The sequence below is a fragment of the Engystomops pustulosus genome, chromosome 6 (assembly GCF_040894005.1).
Source record: "Engystomops pustulosus chromosome 6, aEngPut4.maternal, whole genome shotgun sequence".
NCBI classification, from domain to species: domain Eukaryota; kingdom Metazoa; phylum Chordata; class Amphibia; order Anura; family Leptodactylidae; genus Engystomops; species Engystomops pustulosus.
In genome coordinates this window covers 61594334-61612567 of record NC_092416.1, presented here as the reverse complement: position 1 = coordinate 61612567, position 18234 = coordinate 61594334, and the positions used below count along the sequence as shown (strand labels likewise).

Here is an 18234-nt window from a genome sequence, read left to right as displayed (position 1 = left end):
ACGCGCCAAAATGCTTCCCAGTAGCGGTCCACGATGAAGTCAGGCAAGAATAAGAAATCTAACCTGTCAAAATATGTCTTTTCTGTATAACATGCGGTATGTCCAAGTATGATGAATTGTACCGAATATAAGTGTAATGTATGCCTTTATATGTTTACAAGTGTATGTTCGTCTAAACAATCAAGTTGCTGGGGGGGGGGGGGGGGGGGCAATGACCCCACTTCCTGGTATGCATTATAAAACCAAACAAATGCTTATTACTGTGTACATAGACCTGACGAAGCGCCTGGTTGTGGCGCGAAACACGTTGTCATTTTTATTCATCCGATTTTATCTGTATGTATTTTATCCTGATTATAATATTAAATTGAGGCACAATTGAGCTTTACGTATAGCCGTGATTCCTTGGGCTGCGCCAGAAGAAGTCTCTATTTTTTAACTGGTATCCATTGAGGAAATTACACTCCACATCTTTTGGATCTATGCAGTTCATGGACAGATAGAGATCACATGACCCTCCATATGCGGCCACTTTATGGACAGAAATGTGTGGCTGATGAAGTAAAAGGCTTCACTTTACAAAGCGGTGCAGAACTTTTAATAAATGTATACTGGTAAATTATTCAATATCCTACCACCACACCTAAATACATTACAAAAAATCTGAGTTAAAGTGGCCATTCCTTTTAAGGAAATGGATACTGGGTCCGAGTGTTTCTCTCGGGATGGGAGGAAGGGAACAGAGGAGACAAAAAGCGCAAAAAGACTCAAGTGTTTCCCCAATGGAGCAATAAGGAAATGCTGGATAGAAACTCTCACCTGGTATGTGGGGGAGTCAAGGCGTGAGCACCTCTAGTGTTGAGGATATCTGAATGTGTTTGGGCATCGGCAAAGCTGACAGCCACGAGATTGTATGATGGTCCGTTCTCCCAGGAAGATGGACCAACAAGCGGACGAAGAAGATGCACGTGGAGTGGAGAATCTCGTTTGTCACGGCGCTGCTTTGCTGGAAGTCACTCGTATACTTACAGTGAGTACTTTTTAAAAACGTATTTTATTAGGACACTACGCGTATTTTACACCTGAGGAAGGTCCCAGACCGGGACCGAAACGCGTAGTGTCCTAATAAAATACGTTTTTAAAAAGTACTCACTGTAAGTATACGAGTGACTTCCAGCAAAGCAGCGCCGTGACAAACGAGATTCTCCACTCCACGTGCATCATTCCTTTTAAGGGAAATTTCTCTATAACCTTTTAAAGATTTGTCCTAGTTTTGGCATTGAAGGGGCTAGCATAAGCTTTAAAGGAAACCTACCACTTGTAGTGGCAGGTTTCCGATGGAAATACCGGGCACCAGCTCAGGGTGAGCTGGTGTCGGAGCTTATTTTAGTTAGTGTTTTAAACCACGGTATCGCGGTTTAAAACACTTTTTAAACTTTATAGCCGGCGCAGGCAGGTACACGCTTGGCGCTTACCATGCGCGCGGCTCTCATTCACTTACTATGTAGCCGCGCGCACGGTAAGCGCTCCGCGCTATAAAGTTTAAAAAGTGTTTTAAACCGTGATATCGCGGTTTAAAACACTAACGAAAATAAGCTCCGGCACCAGCTCACCCTGAGCTGGTGCCCGGTATTTCCATCAGAAACCTGCCACTACAAGTGGTAGGTTTCCTTTAAAGCATAACTAAATCTTTAAAGCTATTTTTTTTTTATTTCAGAAATAAATAATACAGGGGATCATATTGTACTTTTTTAATGCAGTTATATGTTTTGACGGTGGAATCTAAAGGGTTAAACTGCCAAATCAGCTTCTGTGCCTGCTCCATCTCAGCACCCCACTACTACGACAAAAATTATTGCAAAAGTCTGCATATCCTTAAATGATTGTTATTTTCACTTCCCAGGGACTGAAAGTTGCAATTATACTGTACGGCATGTGTCGTGTGGAGTTGGTGTTTTTCAGGCAACGATCAAAAGCTTTACAAATTTCCTTTCACTTATGAAATTAAAAAATCCATACACTCAGAGACGCTACCACATTGCGTCATCTGCATTGAGTAGAAGGGAAGGGGGGGGGGGGCTTTTTCTATTGAAACAATTATTATATGGGGCCATTCAGCCTATTCACACTGCCCACAACTGTGCGAACATGACCTTTTGTCTCTTCCGCTTTGGCGCATTGTTTGGAATATTAATTAGGGAGAGCAGCTTCTTCCTTTTACATAATTTATTAGATTTATTTATTCTAATAAAATAAAACCCTATTTGTAACAAATTCATAACTGGGACACAAGTTGGTGAATTTGAATGGAAAAGTCAAAAGTGGCAAATGGGAAAAGCTCTTGAGTGAATATTCCATTCCTTTGCATTACTTATTTGGTACCTGGTCACTTGTTTCCACAAAGTTATGCATTTTGGCAGCTCTGTAGTCTGGGTGAAGCTGCCAGATCACATGGAAGTACGGTGGGGCTCGAATTTTCAAACACCAAAGGATTTAGGATTGTGGTGGTTGGCCTTCTTAACTGCAGTGGCCAATACAGATCATAGTATTTTCCCTATAGCAATGAATCCATAGGGTCTTTGCCTCTTTTTAACGTATGATTTCTACAGCCCTGTATTTCTGTGCCATATGAATCCATACATATGTGACATTTTTCATCCATATGTGCACATATGTCACTGTATCCATACCGTATCTGTATAAAATATGGTGGGCTGGAAATGATGGCTGGTTCTGCTCTCCCTGGATACTTCACGTACAAACAGCAGTATCCAACGCATAACCGTATGCAACGCATATTTGAAACATTCCAATAGACTTCTATGGGGCATACGAAATGGAAATACTGTAGATAATAGGACAAGCTCTTTTTTTTACGTTTCGCTCACGGTATGGTGCACTGGGCAATACGGCTATGTAAATGGATGGGAGTATTGCCCATTGAAATGAATGTGACAATATGTTACCCGTATAAAAACGGAACAGTATGGGTAGCCATTTGTGTGAATGGGGCCTTACAAGTTTGGGAAAACATTAGGAACAAAAGTTATAATGCATCCAGATACAAAAACATAAAATTACATAAAACATACTTTTTGTAATCTCACTATTGTAATGACGTGTACGATCAAGCTTTTCTTCACCATTGAAATTACAACAGCAAGAAGAAAATGTTTTGTGATTATAGAAAGCACAGGATTTATAGACATGTTAATGATATGCAAATGATAAAAAACTGAAACAAAACATCTCAATTTTTTCAGTATTGTGTATGAGTGCCATTTCTAGAAATACACAGTTACATGTCCTGGCATGCCATCAATAGGGATATTAATGGATCTTTCAGGATGTTCTGCCACATTGAATACCACATTAGCATCTGCTGCTGGCGGCTCCGTTTGCAATCACTGACAAAAGACGGCTGGATAGCAGAGGCTGCATGCCATGGTAGTATGTTTAAGCAATATGTGGCCCGTCATTGTCATGTTGAAAACACCCCCTGGCACACTTTAGAGAAATGGGCATATCATTGTGTCTGAAATAAAATCAGGACTTATAGTTAGAGTATACAGTGGGTACGGAAAGTATTCAGACCCCTTTAAATTCCCACTCTGTTACATTGCAACCAATTGGTAAGATCAAAAAAAGTTTTTTTTTTGCTCATTAATGTACACCTAATGAACCTAATCTTGACAGGAAAAAAAGAAATGTAGATATTTTTGCTAATTTATTAAACAAGACAACTGAAATATCAAATGGTCATAAGTATTCAGGCACTTTGCATAGTTAACTCACATTCTGTCCATTTCCTTCTGATCCTCATTGAGATGGTTATAGTCTTTCATTGGAGTCCAGCTGTGTTTAATTAAACTGACTTGACTTGATTAGGAAAGGTACACACCTGCCTATATAAGACCTCCCAGATCACAGTGCATGTCAGAGCAAATAAGAATCATGAGGTCTAAGGAACTACCCAAGGAGCTCAGAGACAGAATTGTGGCAAGGTACAGATCTGGCCACGGTTACAAAAGAATTTCTGCAGCACTCAAAGTTCCTAAGAGCGCAGTGGCCTGCATTATCCTTAAATATAATTGGAACAACAACTCTTCCTAGACCTGGACATCCAGCCAAATTAAGCAATTGTGGGAGAAGAACCTTGGTAAGAGAGGTAAAGAAGAACCTCAAGATCACTGTGGCTGAGCTCCAGAGATGCAGTAGGGATATGTCAACTATCACCGCAGCCCTCCAGTCGGGGCTTTATGGCAGAGTCTACTGACGGAAGCCTCTCTTTAGTGCAAGACATATGAAAGCAGCATACAGTTTGCAAAAAAAAAATATGAAGGACTCCCAGACTATGAGAAATAAGATTCTCTTCTCTGATTAGACAAATATTGAATCTACAAGTGTACAGTAATAAGCAAAGAAAAAAAGCTTAAGCTTTTTTGATCTTATCAATTGGCTGTAATGAAAAAAAAAGTGAAAATTTTAAGGGATCTGAATACTTTCTGTACCCACTGCAGAATTCCATTGATTTCAAGCTTCATCATAGTCTTGCTGTACACCATGATAGCCTTTGACGGCGGTGGTGTGAAATCAATGGAAGACCTCTAGCTGGACTTCTGGATCATTACATACCTTTCTTTTAATCTCACAAACTGTCCATGCAGAAGCTCACTTCTGTGGATCTCTTGGAGTCTTGTCAGTTGCACGGACAACTCAGCCTGATGCAGAAACATATCTTGTTTAATCCCTGTGCTGAATGGTTTTGCTGAAAAAACAATCATACAATTATGATAAGCTCTGTTGCTTCTGTGACTGGCTCTGTGGTTCTCCTCTTGCATTAAAAATGCTCTGCTCTAGATAATGATGTAATCACTGTGTTGTGCCTGACAGGCAGAAGTAATCAATCGCTGCACCATCCCCCAGTTGCTGCTATCCGGCTCAAGTTGATTAGTCATGCCTGGACAGTTCAGAAAGCTCTATGTGATGTGTTTATCAATGGCAGGCTGAAACAATTCAGCTTTCCCAAGGTGCTAAATGTTATAATTGTTTTTTCAGAAAAAACACTCAGCTCAGGGATTAAACAAGATATTTCCTTTAAGGACAAAACCTGTGTTTTTTCCTATGGTTTCCTCTGCTCCCAAAAAAGATCAAATACATTGTAGAATGACTAGCCTGTCTCCAGTCTATAAATATATTTCTGTGAAATGAGCCATAAATAAAATCATAGTACAAGATAATAAAAAGTCTCCAGTTTTTTGACCATCTCAACATCTGATAATGTCATGAGTGGAAAGTTACAAGATACTTGAAAATCTCAGCTGAAAAGACTGAGATTGAGCTCCAAAGATTATTACTCAGACAATTGTGCTTGGTTCAGTAAGAATATCAATAAACTTGAAAGGATGCATAGAATGACAAGCTCCTCCAGCATACACACACACGTACGTCTTCCATAACAGTTTTTCTGGTTGTTTCCCCCAAGAACAAAAGATGAGTGGCAGACACGTGGAATTTACAGCATTATCTGCCAAGTGTAGATGAGGAGTTACATAATAATGTTTCTTAGTCATCTCTAGAGATTATTCTGTCCCAAAACACTGGGAACAGTTTCTTACTGTACATAGGGCTGCTCTGCCCCGGAAAGAGGATGAGCAAGCTCTTATGTAGATGTTTAAGGTATCTAGGTTTCTAGTACCATGGACATTTATACATAAAGGGGTTGTCCTACAATTTGAAAAATGCAGTAGGTGGGTTGGGGAGGACAGCACGGAACCCTTCTGGCTCATTAGCATAATTTTAGGAGTTGATTTTAAAGGAAGGAGGTCATGTAAAACAAATATAAGCAGATTACCACAGTCACACTGCCTGGCTCTATTAGTAAGTGCTCCCGGTTTATAATGTTGGATTGTGATGGTAGATTTCCTTTAAACATAGTTGTCCATAAACCAAGCCTTAGGTGGCCGCACAAGGTAACCAACTCACAAATTGCTTATACTTGTAGTACTACACTTGTACTCTGTCAATGTTATATATCTCTATTGTATTCACAAAAGAAGGGTGTGGGTCCTGCACAGCCAATATGCACTGGTTGTTTTATAGACACAAAAATACCAGCAATTGTATACAAGAAGAAAGCGTGTCAAGACAACCAAACTATAAACAAAATATCAAACTTTATTTACACATATGCGATTTTGACAAACACTGACCAATTTAAAAACACTTAAAACGTGTAACAAGTACACAAAACAGGACTCAATGGGATGAAAAATATCCAAGTCATCCCAAGAAAACCACCCTGGCTACAACAAATCTTATCTGGTGTTGATGAATGTACAATAAGAGCTCCCAAAGGGAATCAGCTATATAAGGTGCATGGTAACACAACAGTATAGTAAACTTGTCCTACATAACAATCATAAGAAATAAGGCACTGTGTATCACCCATATATATACAAAATCATGCTAATTTACCAGACAACACCAGAGACAGCCAGGGGGTCGTGATGCCCCACGCGTTCCGTCACCTAAAGTGACTTCATCAGGGGAGAGCTGATATATCTCTATTGTATATATTGTTATGTCTAGTGTGCCCTTATGCAATTATATATAAAATTTAACGTGTGTTATTTTAACTCGATCTACGAATCCCCACGTCCGTGTCTCTGTTATATACTTGCTACTCTAGGGTTGACATTCTGACCCGATATCATCTCGTTACAGACTGTGCTTATATCAAACAGGAGTTGGTGGCAGTCTACTGTACTGGCTGTGAGCTCACTTCCTGCACCTTCTCTAACCTGTGCATTCAGGAAGTGTCTATAAAACATTAATTGACCTTGCCTACCAAACCGCTACAGGAGGGAAGGGGTTAACCATCCGGCTTCTTCGCCCCAGCCCTGTGGCTCCGTCTTCTCCTCTTCTGGCCCAGGCACATACACTATGTGGTGGTGTTGTGAATCCGTGACATCATAGCGTGTACCACGAGAGCAGGAAGAGGAGAAGACGGAGCCATGGGGAGAAAAGGTCGGGGCACAAAATAGAGGGTTTTTTTTTTCACAAGGGCCCTGCTGTTGACATTTCATTAATGGTGGCGAGAATCTCTGCTGTGGACATTTATATAGAGGGGGGCCCTGCTGTACACATTTTATTAAAAGGGGCATCTGCTGTGGACATTTCATTAATGGCGGAGGGAATCTCTGCTGTGGGCATTTCTTTAAAGGGGGCATTTGCTGTGGACATTACAGTACAATAAAGAGAGGCTCTGCTGTGGACATTACAGTACAATAAAGAGAGGCTCTGCTGTGGACATTACAGTACAATAAAGAGAGGCTCTGCTGTGGACATTACAGTACAATAAAGAGAGGCTCTGCTGTGGACATTACAGTACAATAAAGAGAGACTCTGCTGTGGACATTACAGTACAATAAAGAGAGGCTCTGCTGTGGACATTACAGTACAATAAAGAGAGACTCTGCTGTGGACATTACAGTACAATAAAGAGAGACTCTGCTGTGGACATTACAGTACAATAAAGAGAGACTCTGCTGTGGACATTACAGTACAATAAAGAGAGACTCTGCTGTGGACATTACAGTACATTAAAGAGAGACTCTGCTGTGGACATTAAAGAGAGACTCTGCTGTGGAAATTACAGTACAATAAAGAGAGACTCTGCTGTGGACATTACAGTACAATAAAGAGAGACTCTGCTGTGGACATTTCTGTAAAGGGAGAATCTGCTCTGGACATTTCAGTAATGAGGTGCGGCTGCTGCTGGTCGTTTTATTAGAGTATCGGCTGCATTTCCTACCCTAGGGCTTATGCCCAAATCAATAACTTTTTCCAGTTTAGTGGTAAAATTAGGACATCTACCTAATGTGATTGGCTTTCCTAGATAGATTGGTTATAAGACAAAGTTTGACGTTCATCATTAAATTACTTATAAACAGTACAAGATTAAGGATATAGAGGATATAGTAAAGTACTTAAGTCCTAACATCTGGGCACATGATGGTTTGGATGCTGGGGGGGCCCTAGTCATGTGAACAGTCCAGGTCCCATGGGACACTTAATCAGCCACTGGTTATTATAATATTGTAATCGGAGCCGTGCAATACTAACGGCTCAGGCACCTGCGTGTCCATCACATGACCAGGGACAGATTTCTATCCACTGGAAGCAATCATAGAAGCTTCCTATAGCAGGACAGCAAGCCGAGATCTAGAAATCTGTGAGGAATTAATACAGAAAATATATTGGAAAATTGGATAACTTTTCCTTACACAAACAAAATCAAATATTTGCTGAAAGTAGATGACCCCTTTAAGGAAACAGCCTAAAATGGCCTACAGGGCACAGACATTTTTTAAAATATTTTTTCCGGTTGAAATTCAAAAAGACCTACTGTATATACTGGAATATAAGTCGAGACCCCTAATTTTAACATAAAAAAACTGGAAAAACCTATTGGCTCGAGTATAAGCCAAGGGTGGGAAATGCATTGGTCACAGCCCCCCCCCCCCAGTATATAGCCTACCAGCCCCCCTGTAGTATATAGCCAGCCAGCCTCCTAGCATCTAGCCTGCAGCCCCTGCCCCCAATATAATGCCTGTAAGAAAAAAAAACAACTGTGTATTCACTTTGATGCCCCTCAGCAGGTCCTCTTCTATACAGCGATGCTCCGGCATCAGGTCCGTGTCCCCAAGAGGTCCATCACAGCATCATGACGTCAGCTAACATCATAATTCTTACGCGGTGACACGGAGCCAATGTCATTGAATCGCTATATAGAAGAGGACCTGCAAGGGTGCGTCGGAAGGCGAGTACACAGGGTTTTTTTTCTTGATTTAAGCCGAGGTGAGGTTTTTCAGCAAATTTTTTGTGCTGAAAAACTTGGCTTATACTCAAGTATATGGGGCACATTTTTACATTTTTATCTGACATATGAGGGTTTGTTTTTTGCGATAAGATTTGTATTTTCTAATGGGTTAACTTTTATGGTAAAAATAGCATGATGATTCAAATTTATTAACTGTTTCCTGAACAGAACAGAATAAAAAAGCTGTTTTGCCACTTGTTTTTTTATTTAATCTTTTACACAGTTTAAAAAACATAATACAATTATTCTATAGGTTAGTACAATTAAGGAGACATCCAACATGTACAGGTTTTCTTACATTTTACTTATTTATCAAATAAAAACTCCTTTATAAGAAAACCTCATTTGCATATATGAAAGCTAGAACGTTAGGTTTTGTTTATTGTGGGAAAAAGTAAAGGTGAGATTGGTACTATAGGGTACATCTGACTTTTTGATCGCTTTCCATTGCATATTTTTGGGAGGTAGGAAGCACTAAAATTGCAATTTTTAATGTGTTGTTTTATATCCTTCATAATACAGGTAGAGAAATGTTATATCTGCTTGGCCAAGGTCACTACAGATGCGACAGTACCAATTTTCTGGGGTGGGTTTTATTTTTCGGTTAAGGTAAAATAGAATTATATATAGGGAATGGTTATTTTTGTGATTTTTTTAATTTAACTTTTTTACTGTCCCACCTTGATCCCTGGTACAATACATTGCAGTACTTCTGCAGTATCCATCAGTGATTTACTGACAAGGTTTGTCTATTAGAAACAGTCCTGGACTGGGCCTAATAGGCCACCATACATGGCAGACAAAAAGGTCTATGTCAGACCTCCAGATGCAATGGCAACTCTTCAGCAACCCGTTCAAGTACATCTGCCATCAGACTGACTGATGGTAGGCTAGTGCTATCCACATGACATCCACATGTGCTGCCCGGCAACTGAGGAGTTTGTGTACCGCCACCACCTTACGCCCTAGAAGCCAGTCAGGCAGCGTGATGCATGTACAGAGAGTGGAGAGGTCTTGGGAAGGAAGGATTGGAGGGTGTCCCTTGTGTCTCACAATGGAAGCAGGAAAGTTCATCAGATATTTATTGAATGGCATTTGGGAACCTGTCCATACTGATGATTTGGAAAGCGCTACGGAATTTCATGGCGCTATATAAATAAAGATTATTATTTCCATAAGTGTACTTCAGACTTGTAGAACAAGAGGTCTCTACCCATGGACATTAAAATTCCGCCACATTACAATCACAGATGGCTGTACTTGGAAGGTTCAGGCTATATTTGACATTCAAACTAAAATGTAGCTTTATTTTATATTGTATAACAGAATTGTAAAATGTGTCAAGGTAAAAACATCCTTAAATAGCAAAACCCCACTCAAGTCACATCCATGACCCCGATATTACGGGAGAGTAAACATGTATTATTCTACACAAATATTAAAAAGAACCTGCATTGTATATCCACATATTATACAATGTGCTTGTAGTGCTAAAGCACCTGAAATGCCCTGTGCCACATTTATTGATGGTTTTAGACCATTTTTAGGCAGTTTTCTGACTCAGCTGGAAAAGGGACATGTCCTCTGTAATGTTCTGCATACGTTAGCGTGCACGGACTCTTATACTGAATCAGATCAATCACCCAGAATCAGGGATTAATCGGGAGCAGCAGAGAATGGTCTAGATCTACTCTGCTCTGGTCTAAAGACCAACATATTAATACATCTCCCCCAATGTCCCCTGCTCATAGATAACAGAATATAGAAGATAGAAGATGCTGGGTCAGGCAGTAGGGGGTTTTATTGGGATACTAGGTTGCTCCCCATGTGTTATAGTGGAGGTGATTATTATGCAGTTACAGGGGTAGACAGGGGATGCCAAGAGGTGGCTAGAGGACTGCACATCCAATGGGGCAGATTTATCAAGTGTCTGAAAGTCAGAATATTTCCAGTTCCCCATGGCAACCAATCACAGCACAGCTTTCATTTTACCATTGCTCATGAAAATCTTTAAGGGGAGCTGTGATTGGTTGCCATGGGCAACTGGAAATATTCTGACTTTCAGACACTTGATAAATCTGCCTCACTGTCTACAAAAAAAAACAAAAAAAAAACTTGTGTTCATTTGCTTTAAAAACTTCTGAGAAACCCGTATCAATATCTATTAGTTGTAGTCTTCAGGCATGTACTGCAATGTTTTGGTAAAAGAATACTGTCCACAGAACAAATGGTCTGGTCTCGTGCACTTTTTTGGCACATTGATTTCAATGAGCCCTTGTGGATCATCTTTTCATGGATCTGTTTGGAGGCTGTAGAAAACTCAATACAGATCCCAATCCAGCCTGCATTTACAGCTTGAGCGTTCCCATAGGAAAAAAATATGTACGCTACACACGATGGTGGATTACGTGTCCCATGGGCTGTTCACACAACTAGGGCCCCCCAGTGTCCAAACCAACATGTTTCTGGATATAAGGACTTAATGATGCTGGAGCCCCTCAGGCTCATTTGCATACAATCCTTCATCCTGGTGGTAGATACCCTTTAAATACTACTCCCTTTAAATAACCCCTTTGTGACCGATTGTCATTGGTGCCTCAATGTCCAGGTAAATGTTTGACGTCCTGACGATTCTTTAAATGACGATATCTCTGTTAAAGCTACAAATGTGAAAAATAAGCTTTGTCATTTTTCCAATTAAAGTATCAAAATATGTTATAAATATGTACAGCATTATTTCATTACCCTTTGCCAGGTTCAGCTAGAGATGCAGAGGGTGCATGTACTTCTGCAAAGTAAAAGTCTCCTGTAGCTTCTTCTACATTCTGCCTTCAGCTGACAGACAGGAGTTCAAATGGCTCCATCTCCTGAACCCTTGCACCTAGAAACAGGATTCTGGTGTAACATTAAATAGGAGAGTCTCCCATATCATATGCTATATTGTGCATGGATGCTCAAGGGTGGATATCTCTGGTTCTGTTAAGCATCCATACACAATCCACTGTCAAGACGTTTATAAACCCCTTTCTGCATGGGGCATGTGCAAATAGGATGTACAGATCCGTATGGCAGTTGTGAAGGGATTAATCTTGTACTTTTCATAAAAAAGTAATTTAATGACGAACTGCAATTGTGGTCTTAAGACTCATCTATTTAGGAAAGCTGATCACATCCCCTAACTGCATGAAACCCTCCACACCAACAACCGTCCAGACCAGATCCCCCAGACAGTGTAGGAGATGTGGATGGCTGCCCCTGGCCCGGCCTCTGCAGTTAAACTCCCCCCCACATCCCCAGAATCATGCCCCCAGGCCTAATCTCCACGACCCATACTAATTTTTTTTGCAGGGAGCGGGGTCAGTAACCTCCTTACCATGGTCCATGGAAAAATAAATTGGTTGCCTAGCCCAAATTGGTCATCTTACCCCAATCCATATAATGTGCCATTTTCAGCAGCCCCCTCCCCCCGTCTAAAATGCCTTTACTGCAGGTGCTTCCCTCTACTGTACCCCCCCACCCCGATAGTTCTGCTTTTTATGTTGTCTGTCTATACAATGGGGCTTCAGAAAGACATAATAACCCTTTTTCTATAGCCCCTCAGACATCTACTGTATATGTCTTTACAGAAACGTCCACAGTAGGCCCCTCCCTCCTTTGCAGAAATGTCAACAGCAGGTCCCCCCTTCCTCTACAGAAGTACAGTACAGATCCCCCCTCCCCCATTAATGAAATGGCCACATTTGGCTTCTTCTACCTGCAGCTCTATCTTCTTCTCCTCCTGCCTGTGCACCGACAAGGGGTGAAGATGGAGCCGCAAATTTGTTTTTTTTATCTTAAAGCGCCCGGTCCCTGGCCAATGGAGGGTTTTGGACCGGCATGCGCTCCTTGGAACCCTTCTCATACCGGCTATATAATCAACTGCAAAAACAACATACGGACCATGAACAGCACACAATCGTGTGCAGGTAGCCTTATTTTGAAAAGGTACCGGATTCATGATGCACATGAGTTTAGGTCAGAAAAGCCACCATCAGTCGCCGGTCACCACACTCTCTCAACTCAGTGTCAAAAAAAATAAGGAACCCTAGACAACATGGACTGCAGAAAAGTACTTTATTGAGTTGCAAGTGTTAAAAATCACACCCCCCACAGGTTTAAAATTTGACCTCTATAGAAATACTAAAAAAAATAATTCTAGTGTTTTAATCAAAAGCTTTAATATGCAACATTGGAAGGCGGCACTTTGTTTACATGAGGCATTTGGCAGCTTTTTCTGAGAAGTATGGGTGCCGGTCCGAAGAGAACCTGCTCAAACAAATCGCGGGTAAAACTGTGTAGGTTACATATTAAAAAAAAAAACCCCATGTACAAAGTGTGAACATGGCCCAAGTCTTTTCAAAATGCTTTTCCAAGCATTGCTAAGGCAATTATACTGCATTGCTAAGGCACCAACCCCAATAAAATGCATTCAGGAAGGCACTGGAGAGAAATACACAGATATACATTCAGTGATGTGTGCCTAGAAGAAGCATCCACCAGCAGCTTGGAGGGCACGATTGCCATCAAGAGTTATTTGGGAAAAAAAAAAAATACATCATCTTTTTTATTTTACATCAATTTAAAGTGTTAGGGGTTAGAAACATTTGTCCTGCTCCAAGAAACAAGCCTGGAAGGAGAAACACCCCAATTTCCTGCTCTTACACACCCGTTTAGGGCAAAGATGGACTATTACATGTACTATAAACATGATAGTGACAGACTACCTCTGCCTTCTATAGAGGCTTCATAAAGCCATGATTTCTAGGAGACTGACTGCAGTAGCCATCAATGGAAATAACCAAATCACAGAAAGGGGCTTAAAATATTGATGACTGATCTTCAGGAGATCAGACACCCATCCCCAAAAGATCAGCTGTTTTTTATGGAGCATGAAAACTTCCAGATGGTAATTGTATCCAGTCCGAATTCCTGTTATTCACCTGGATGGTCCAAAGAGGTTTCTCCATCCAAGAGATTGGTATATAGATGAGGTTCTCCAATTCTTTTTAATTTTTTCTAAACCAAATGCTATTGAACCAGTAAATTTATTCTGGTGCTTAACCTTATAGTGTCTAGAGAGAGGGTGTCCTTCAAACACTCTCTCAATATTGTAAATATGTTCTTTCAAACGTTTCAAAGACCATATTTACAATATTGAGAGAGGGTTTGAAGGACACCCTTCAACACCCTAAATTTACAGAATCAATAGCATTTGGTTTAGAAAAAATTTAAAAGAATTTGAGAGGAGGAGATTTTATCCACCAAATGTCGGACTGAAAGCCGATGGATTTTTAATTTAGAAACACTGGCCCCTAAGGGACTTAATCATGGAATAGAGCTATTTGCTTTTTAACACTTATTTATGTTTTAACCCCTTCCCGACATTTGACGTACTATTACTGCATGGCGGGAGGTGCGTTCCCGCAATATGCAGTAATAGTACGTCAAACTTCTGGCCCCGGCTCCTGAATGATATTTTATACATATTATTCATATATTTTTTAATCGTATTAATAAAAAGATTTTTATTCATTACACACTTTTTTCATCTAGATTAGGATGTATATTTAGATAAATACAAACTTTTTATATTGTTGAGGGCATCAGATGAGTTTTTCCTCAGGGAGTCTCCCTGAGGTACACGATGGATACCAGCAATGTTTGCAGTTACCAAATCCTATATAAAGAGGATCGTCATGGTGTGGCACACATACCTCTCATTCCTGACGAAGAAAGCCGTGACATTCAAAACGCGTCGAGGAGAAGTGTTCCTTTGGACGACCATTAGATTGAGTATCGTGACTCCAACGGAACGGTCTAGCGGGTTGCAGCCATCGGCCCGGGGCTGCTCCGCATTATTGTTGACTTATTCAAAGTGCACCACTTGTAGGATCTCATCTATATACCAATCTCTAGGATGCAGAAACCTCTTTGGTGAGTAACAGGAATTCGGACTGGATACAATTACCATCTGGAAGTTTTCATGCTCCATCACAGGTACCACGTTAGCTAGCATTTATATTACTAGGACAGCGCAGGTGTATTTTATACTTTTTAATCACCGTTTTTATATATTGGTTCCAGGGGGTTATAAAGAGGATGCATATATATGGTACCACCCATTAGCAGCAGCCTCAGTTCTGCAGTGATATGGATTAGACAGGGGGTGCATGGCTTTCGACATGGGACAGTGCTGAAATTCTCTATACAGACAGTACAACAGGTGGCACCACATTGAGTTGGAGACCGAGAGGGGAAAGTATAGTGTGTTTCTAAGCTTCCCCTAGTGGTGGCTGCTGGTTATTCACATCCTTGCAAGCCATGACAAATCTGAGACCACCAATATAACTATTAGCAAGTGACGTTATACATATTATATCACTGTGTCCTTAATGCAGAAAGCTTGGCAGATTTGCTTGTATAACATTGTGGTGGTCATATAGGTTTCCCGTTACCTGGGAAGGGTACACTATGGATCTGGAGCTCTGTACCAGAAAAATACTGTATCAAATAATACAAAGTTGTGCTGAGAAATAAATTGGCGCGCAGCTTTATTTAATATAACAAAATAGTGTAAAAGGACATTAACTTTAAGAAACATTCCATTTTATGAACTATGCATTTTCCTCATCGGTTTCAAGATCTTTCCATCAGTGAATAGAAATATAGATCCCGACTAATCCCTAATCACCACACAGATGCAGGTGTCGTCACAGTGTATCAGATCAATAACCCCTGTATACCCCTTCATGGTTATTTTTGCTTTACAATTGCTCCTATCTCAATACTTAACCCATTTCATTCCGATGACAAGTAGAAATAGTATATCCCCAAGGACAAGAGATGGTAAAAAGTTTAATTTACTGACATAAATGTGTAATTTATTTATAACAAGGCACAGAGGCTAAAAGAGAAGCATAAAAAGGCACACAATGTCTACGTCTTCCCCACTGAAGTTTCTGATGGGTGCAGGGCAGGATGGCATATATACATTAACTAAGTAAGTCTAAGGCTTATAATGGTTATAACCGTTTGGCTAACCCAGTGTTTAGCTGGTTTTTTTTGGCAATTGTTGTGCCGCAGTTAAAACTGGGCCAAAAGTACAACAAGCAGATAAAAAATTCACAACTATAAAAAGTAACTGAGAATATGCATCTCCTCATAGGAAGCATGGCAGTCATCAGATATCACCCAACCCATGTTTCATCAGCCACTGGTAAAGTAGCATCATGTCATAGGTCGCCAGCAATTACTCATAATACAGCAAAAATCAAAAGGGAATGAAGCTCCTAAGGCAACTACGGATCCCAAATGTAGGATTGTGGGCAAAGCATGAGAAGAGGCAGCCATATGGAGATTGCTTAGCTCTGGTACAGGCACCTTTATGACACTCATGAACCTTTATGAACGTGTGACAACAATCTGCTGGCATCAGAGCCCAGACAAATACAGCAGTTTTATGCTAGGATTGCCCAGGGTTGAATTCCACACCAGAAAGTGCAGCGAAAATGGGACATTCTGAGAATTCTAACTTTTTATGTCTGCAGATGCTTGAGATCATTTCAAAACTACCATTCCTGGCAGAGCCTGATGGGAGCTGTAGATTTACAACAGCTGGCAGCCACAGGATCATGCTAGGGCATTTATGGCAATTGACAACCAATGTTTGGCAGCTTTTTAAAAGGGGAACCTGTTAAGGCCTCTACACATAAATACTAAACTTCCCCTGCATCATATTCAATCCGATCCTAAAGGGGTTTGCCCATGAAAGATAATTCTCACATTTTAATCCCCTAATGAGGTTTACACTATAAAGATTTTTAACCCCTTACTTTACAATTGTACTCAGTGATGGTCAGTGTAAGATTCCAGAGTGTGTGTGGGGACTCTCTAAGTAGACACATTATGATCTATCTAGTGTTGTGAGCGGACAATGTGCTTAAAGTATTAGGGTACAGGTTATATACTCATTTAGTTTCTGAACATTTACTTGTATCTGACAGAGATGACATATCAGAGATGATGAGTTCTATATTACACATGACATTCACATTCAAGACTGCTTGCGCCTCCCACCTCCCCCCTGGATAAAGACCTTATCTGTCTGTAGCTTGTATATTTACTCTCCTCATGCTGTAGTTTGCCGGCAGGAATTCCCTGTATGTGAGCTCATCTTAGAATGCAAGGGGCTGATGCAGATAGGAACTCTATCCTGCCCGTCCTAGACTTCTGATTTACGGTCGCATTCCGGGGCAACAAAATTGTGTACACCAGGATGGATAGACCCAGGTCGGAATGATATTTGTGAAATGCTGTATTTTTGTTAATAACAGCGAGTTAGAGAATGTTATCTTGTTATCCTGAGTATAATTAAGAAACTGGTCTTCGTGGGAATACACCTTTAAGCACTGATGTACACATACATTAAAATGAACTTTTCTCTGCAATGAGATCACAGACTTTCAAGAAGGGCAAGCTGATGTCGTAGGACTCTTTACACCGATGATGTTGTAGGTTTAGCTTATGTGGAACCCAGGACATAACAAGTTCCATTTAAAGATCTACTTTAGTAAATAATGGAATTCCTATACAAACACAAGATTTATGGAACATCTTTCCTTAGAATTATGTGCTGTGTTGTGCTCGGTTTTCCTCACCGAAATGACAAAAATAATGGTGTTAAAGAATTCCACTTTGATGGGAAGGGAAGGTGAAGCCAAGTTGTTAATTTATTCCTACATTTCTAGATGGAATTACCGAGAACTTCACAGTTCTCAGGAAAGAGGTTATAGAATTGTTATTTGAAACCTGTTGTTATTTCATGTTACTGGGTAGAACATTTGACTTGCAGAAAATCCCCATAAGTCTTTGTAATAAAAAAAAACGATGGCTTTGACGACATTATAAAGAAGACCAACATATATACAATCACCAGAGTGCCAGCGGGGCTCAACCTGAATAAGACCGTGCAAATGTGCAGAATGTGTTTAAAATATGGAGTGTACAATATCTCAGTAAAGGCACTTCAACACTGAACAAGACAAAAAAAAAAAACACTATGCTAATAAAAGACTTGGACATCAGAATAGAAACTCTTGGTTACAGCAGATTGGATATGGTGAACTGCAGCGTCACGTAGGTCACCATCAGCTGACATGTACTAGAGGTCATCAGGACACACTCCATACTGCAAGAGATAAAGAAGGGGATCACAGTATATAATAATAAACTACATGAGATGAAGTGGCCAGTTCATGGTTAAAGGGGTTTTCCACAGGATCGGGACCAACTTGCTGATCAGTGGGTGTCTC

General features: G+C 40.5%; 1 protein-coding gene across 1 annotated transcript in view; it reads right to left on the bottom strand.

The window, feature by feature from the left end:
- Positions 1-15457: 15457 nt before the first annotated feature.
- Positions 15458-18234, bottom strand: part of VAMP3 (vesicle associated membrane protein 3) — a 31035-nt gene continuing 28258 nt past the window's right edge. The window contains exon 5 of the mRNA XM_072156298.1: positions 15458-18110. Within this exon, the coding sequence (XP_072012399.1) occupies positions 18094-18110 (17 nt within the window). The 3' untranslated portion in view covers positions 15458-18093. The remainder of the gene's footprint in view (positions 18111-18234) is intronic.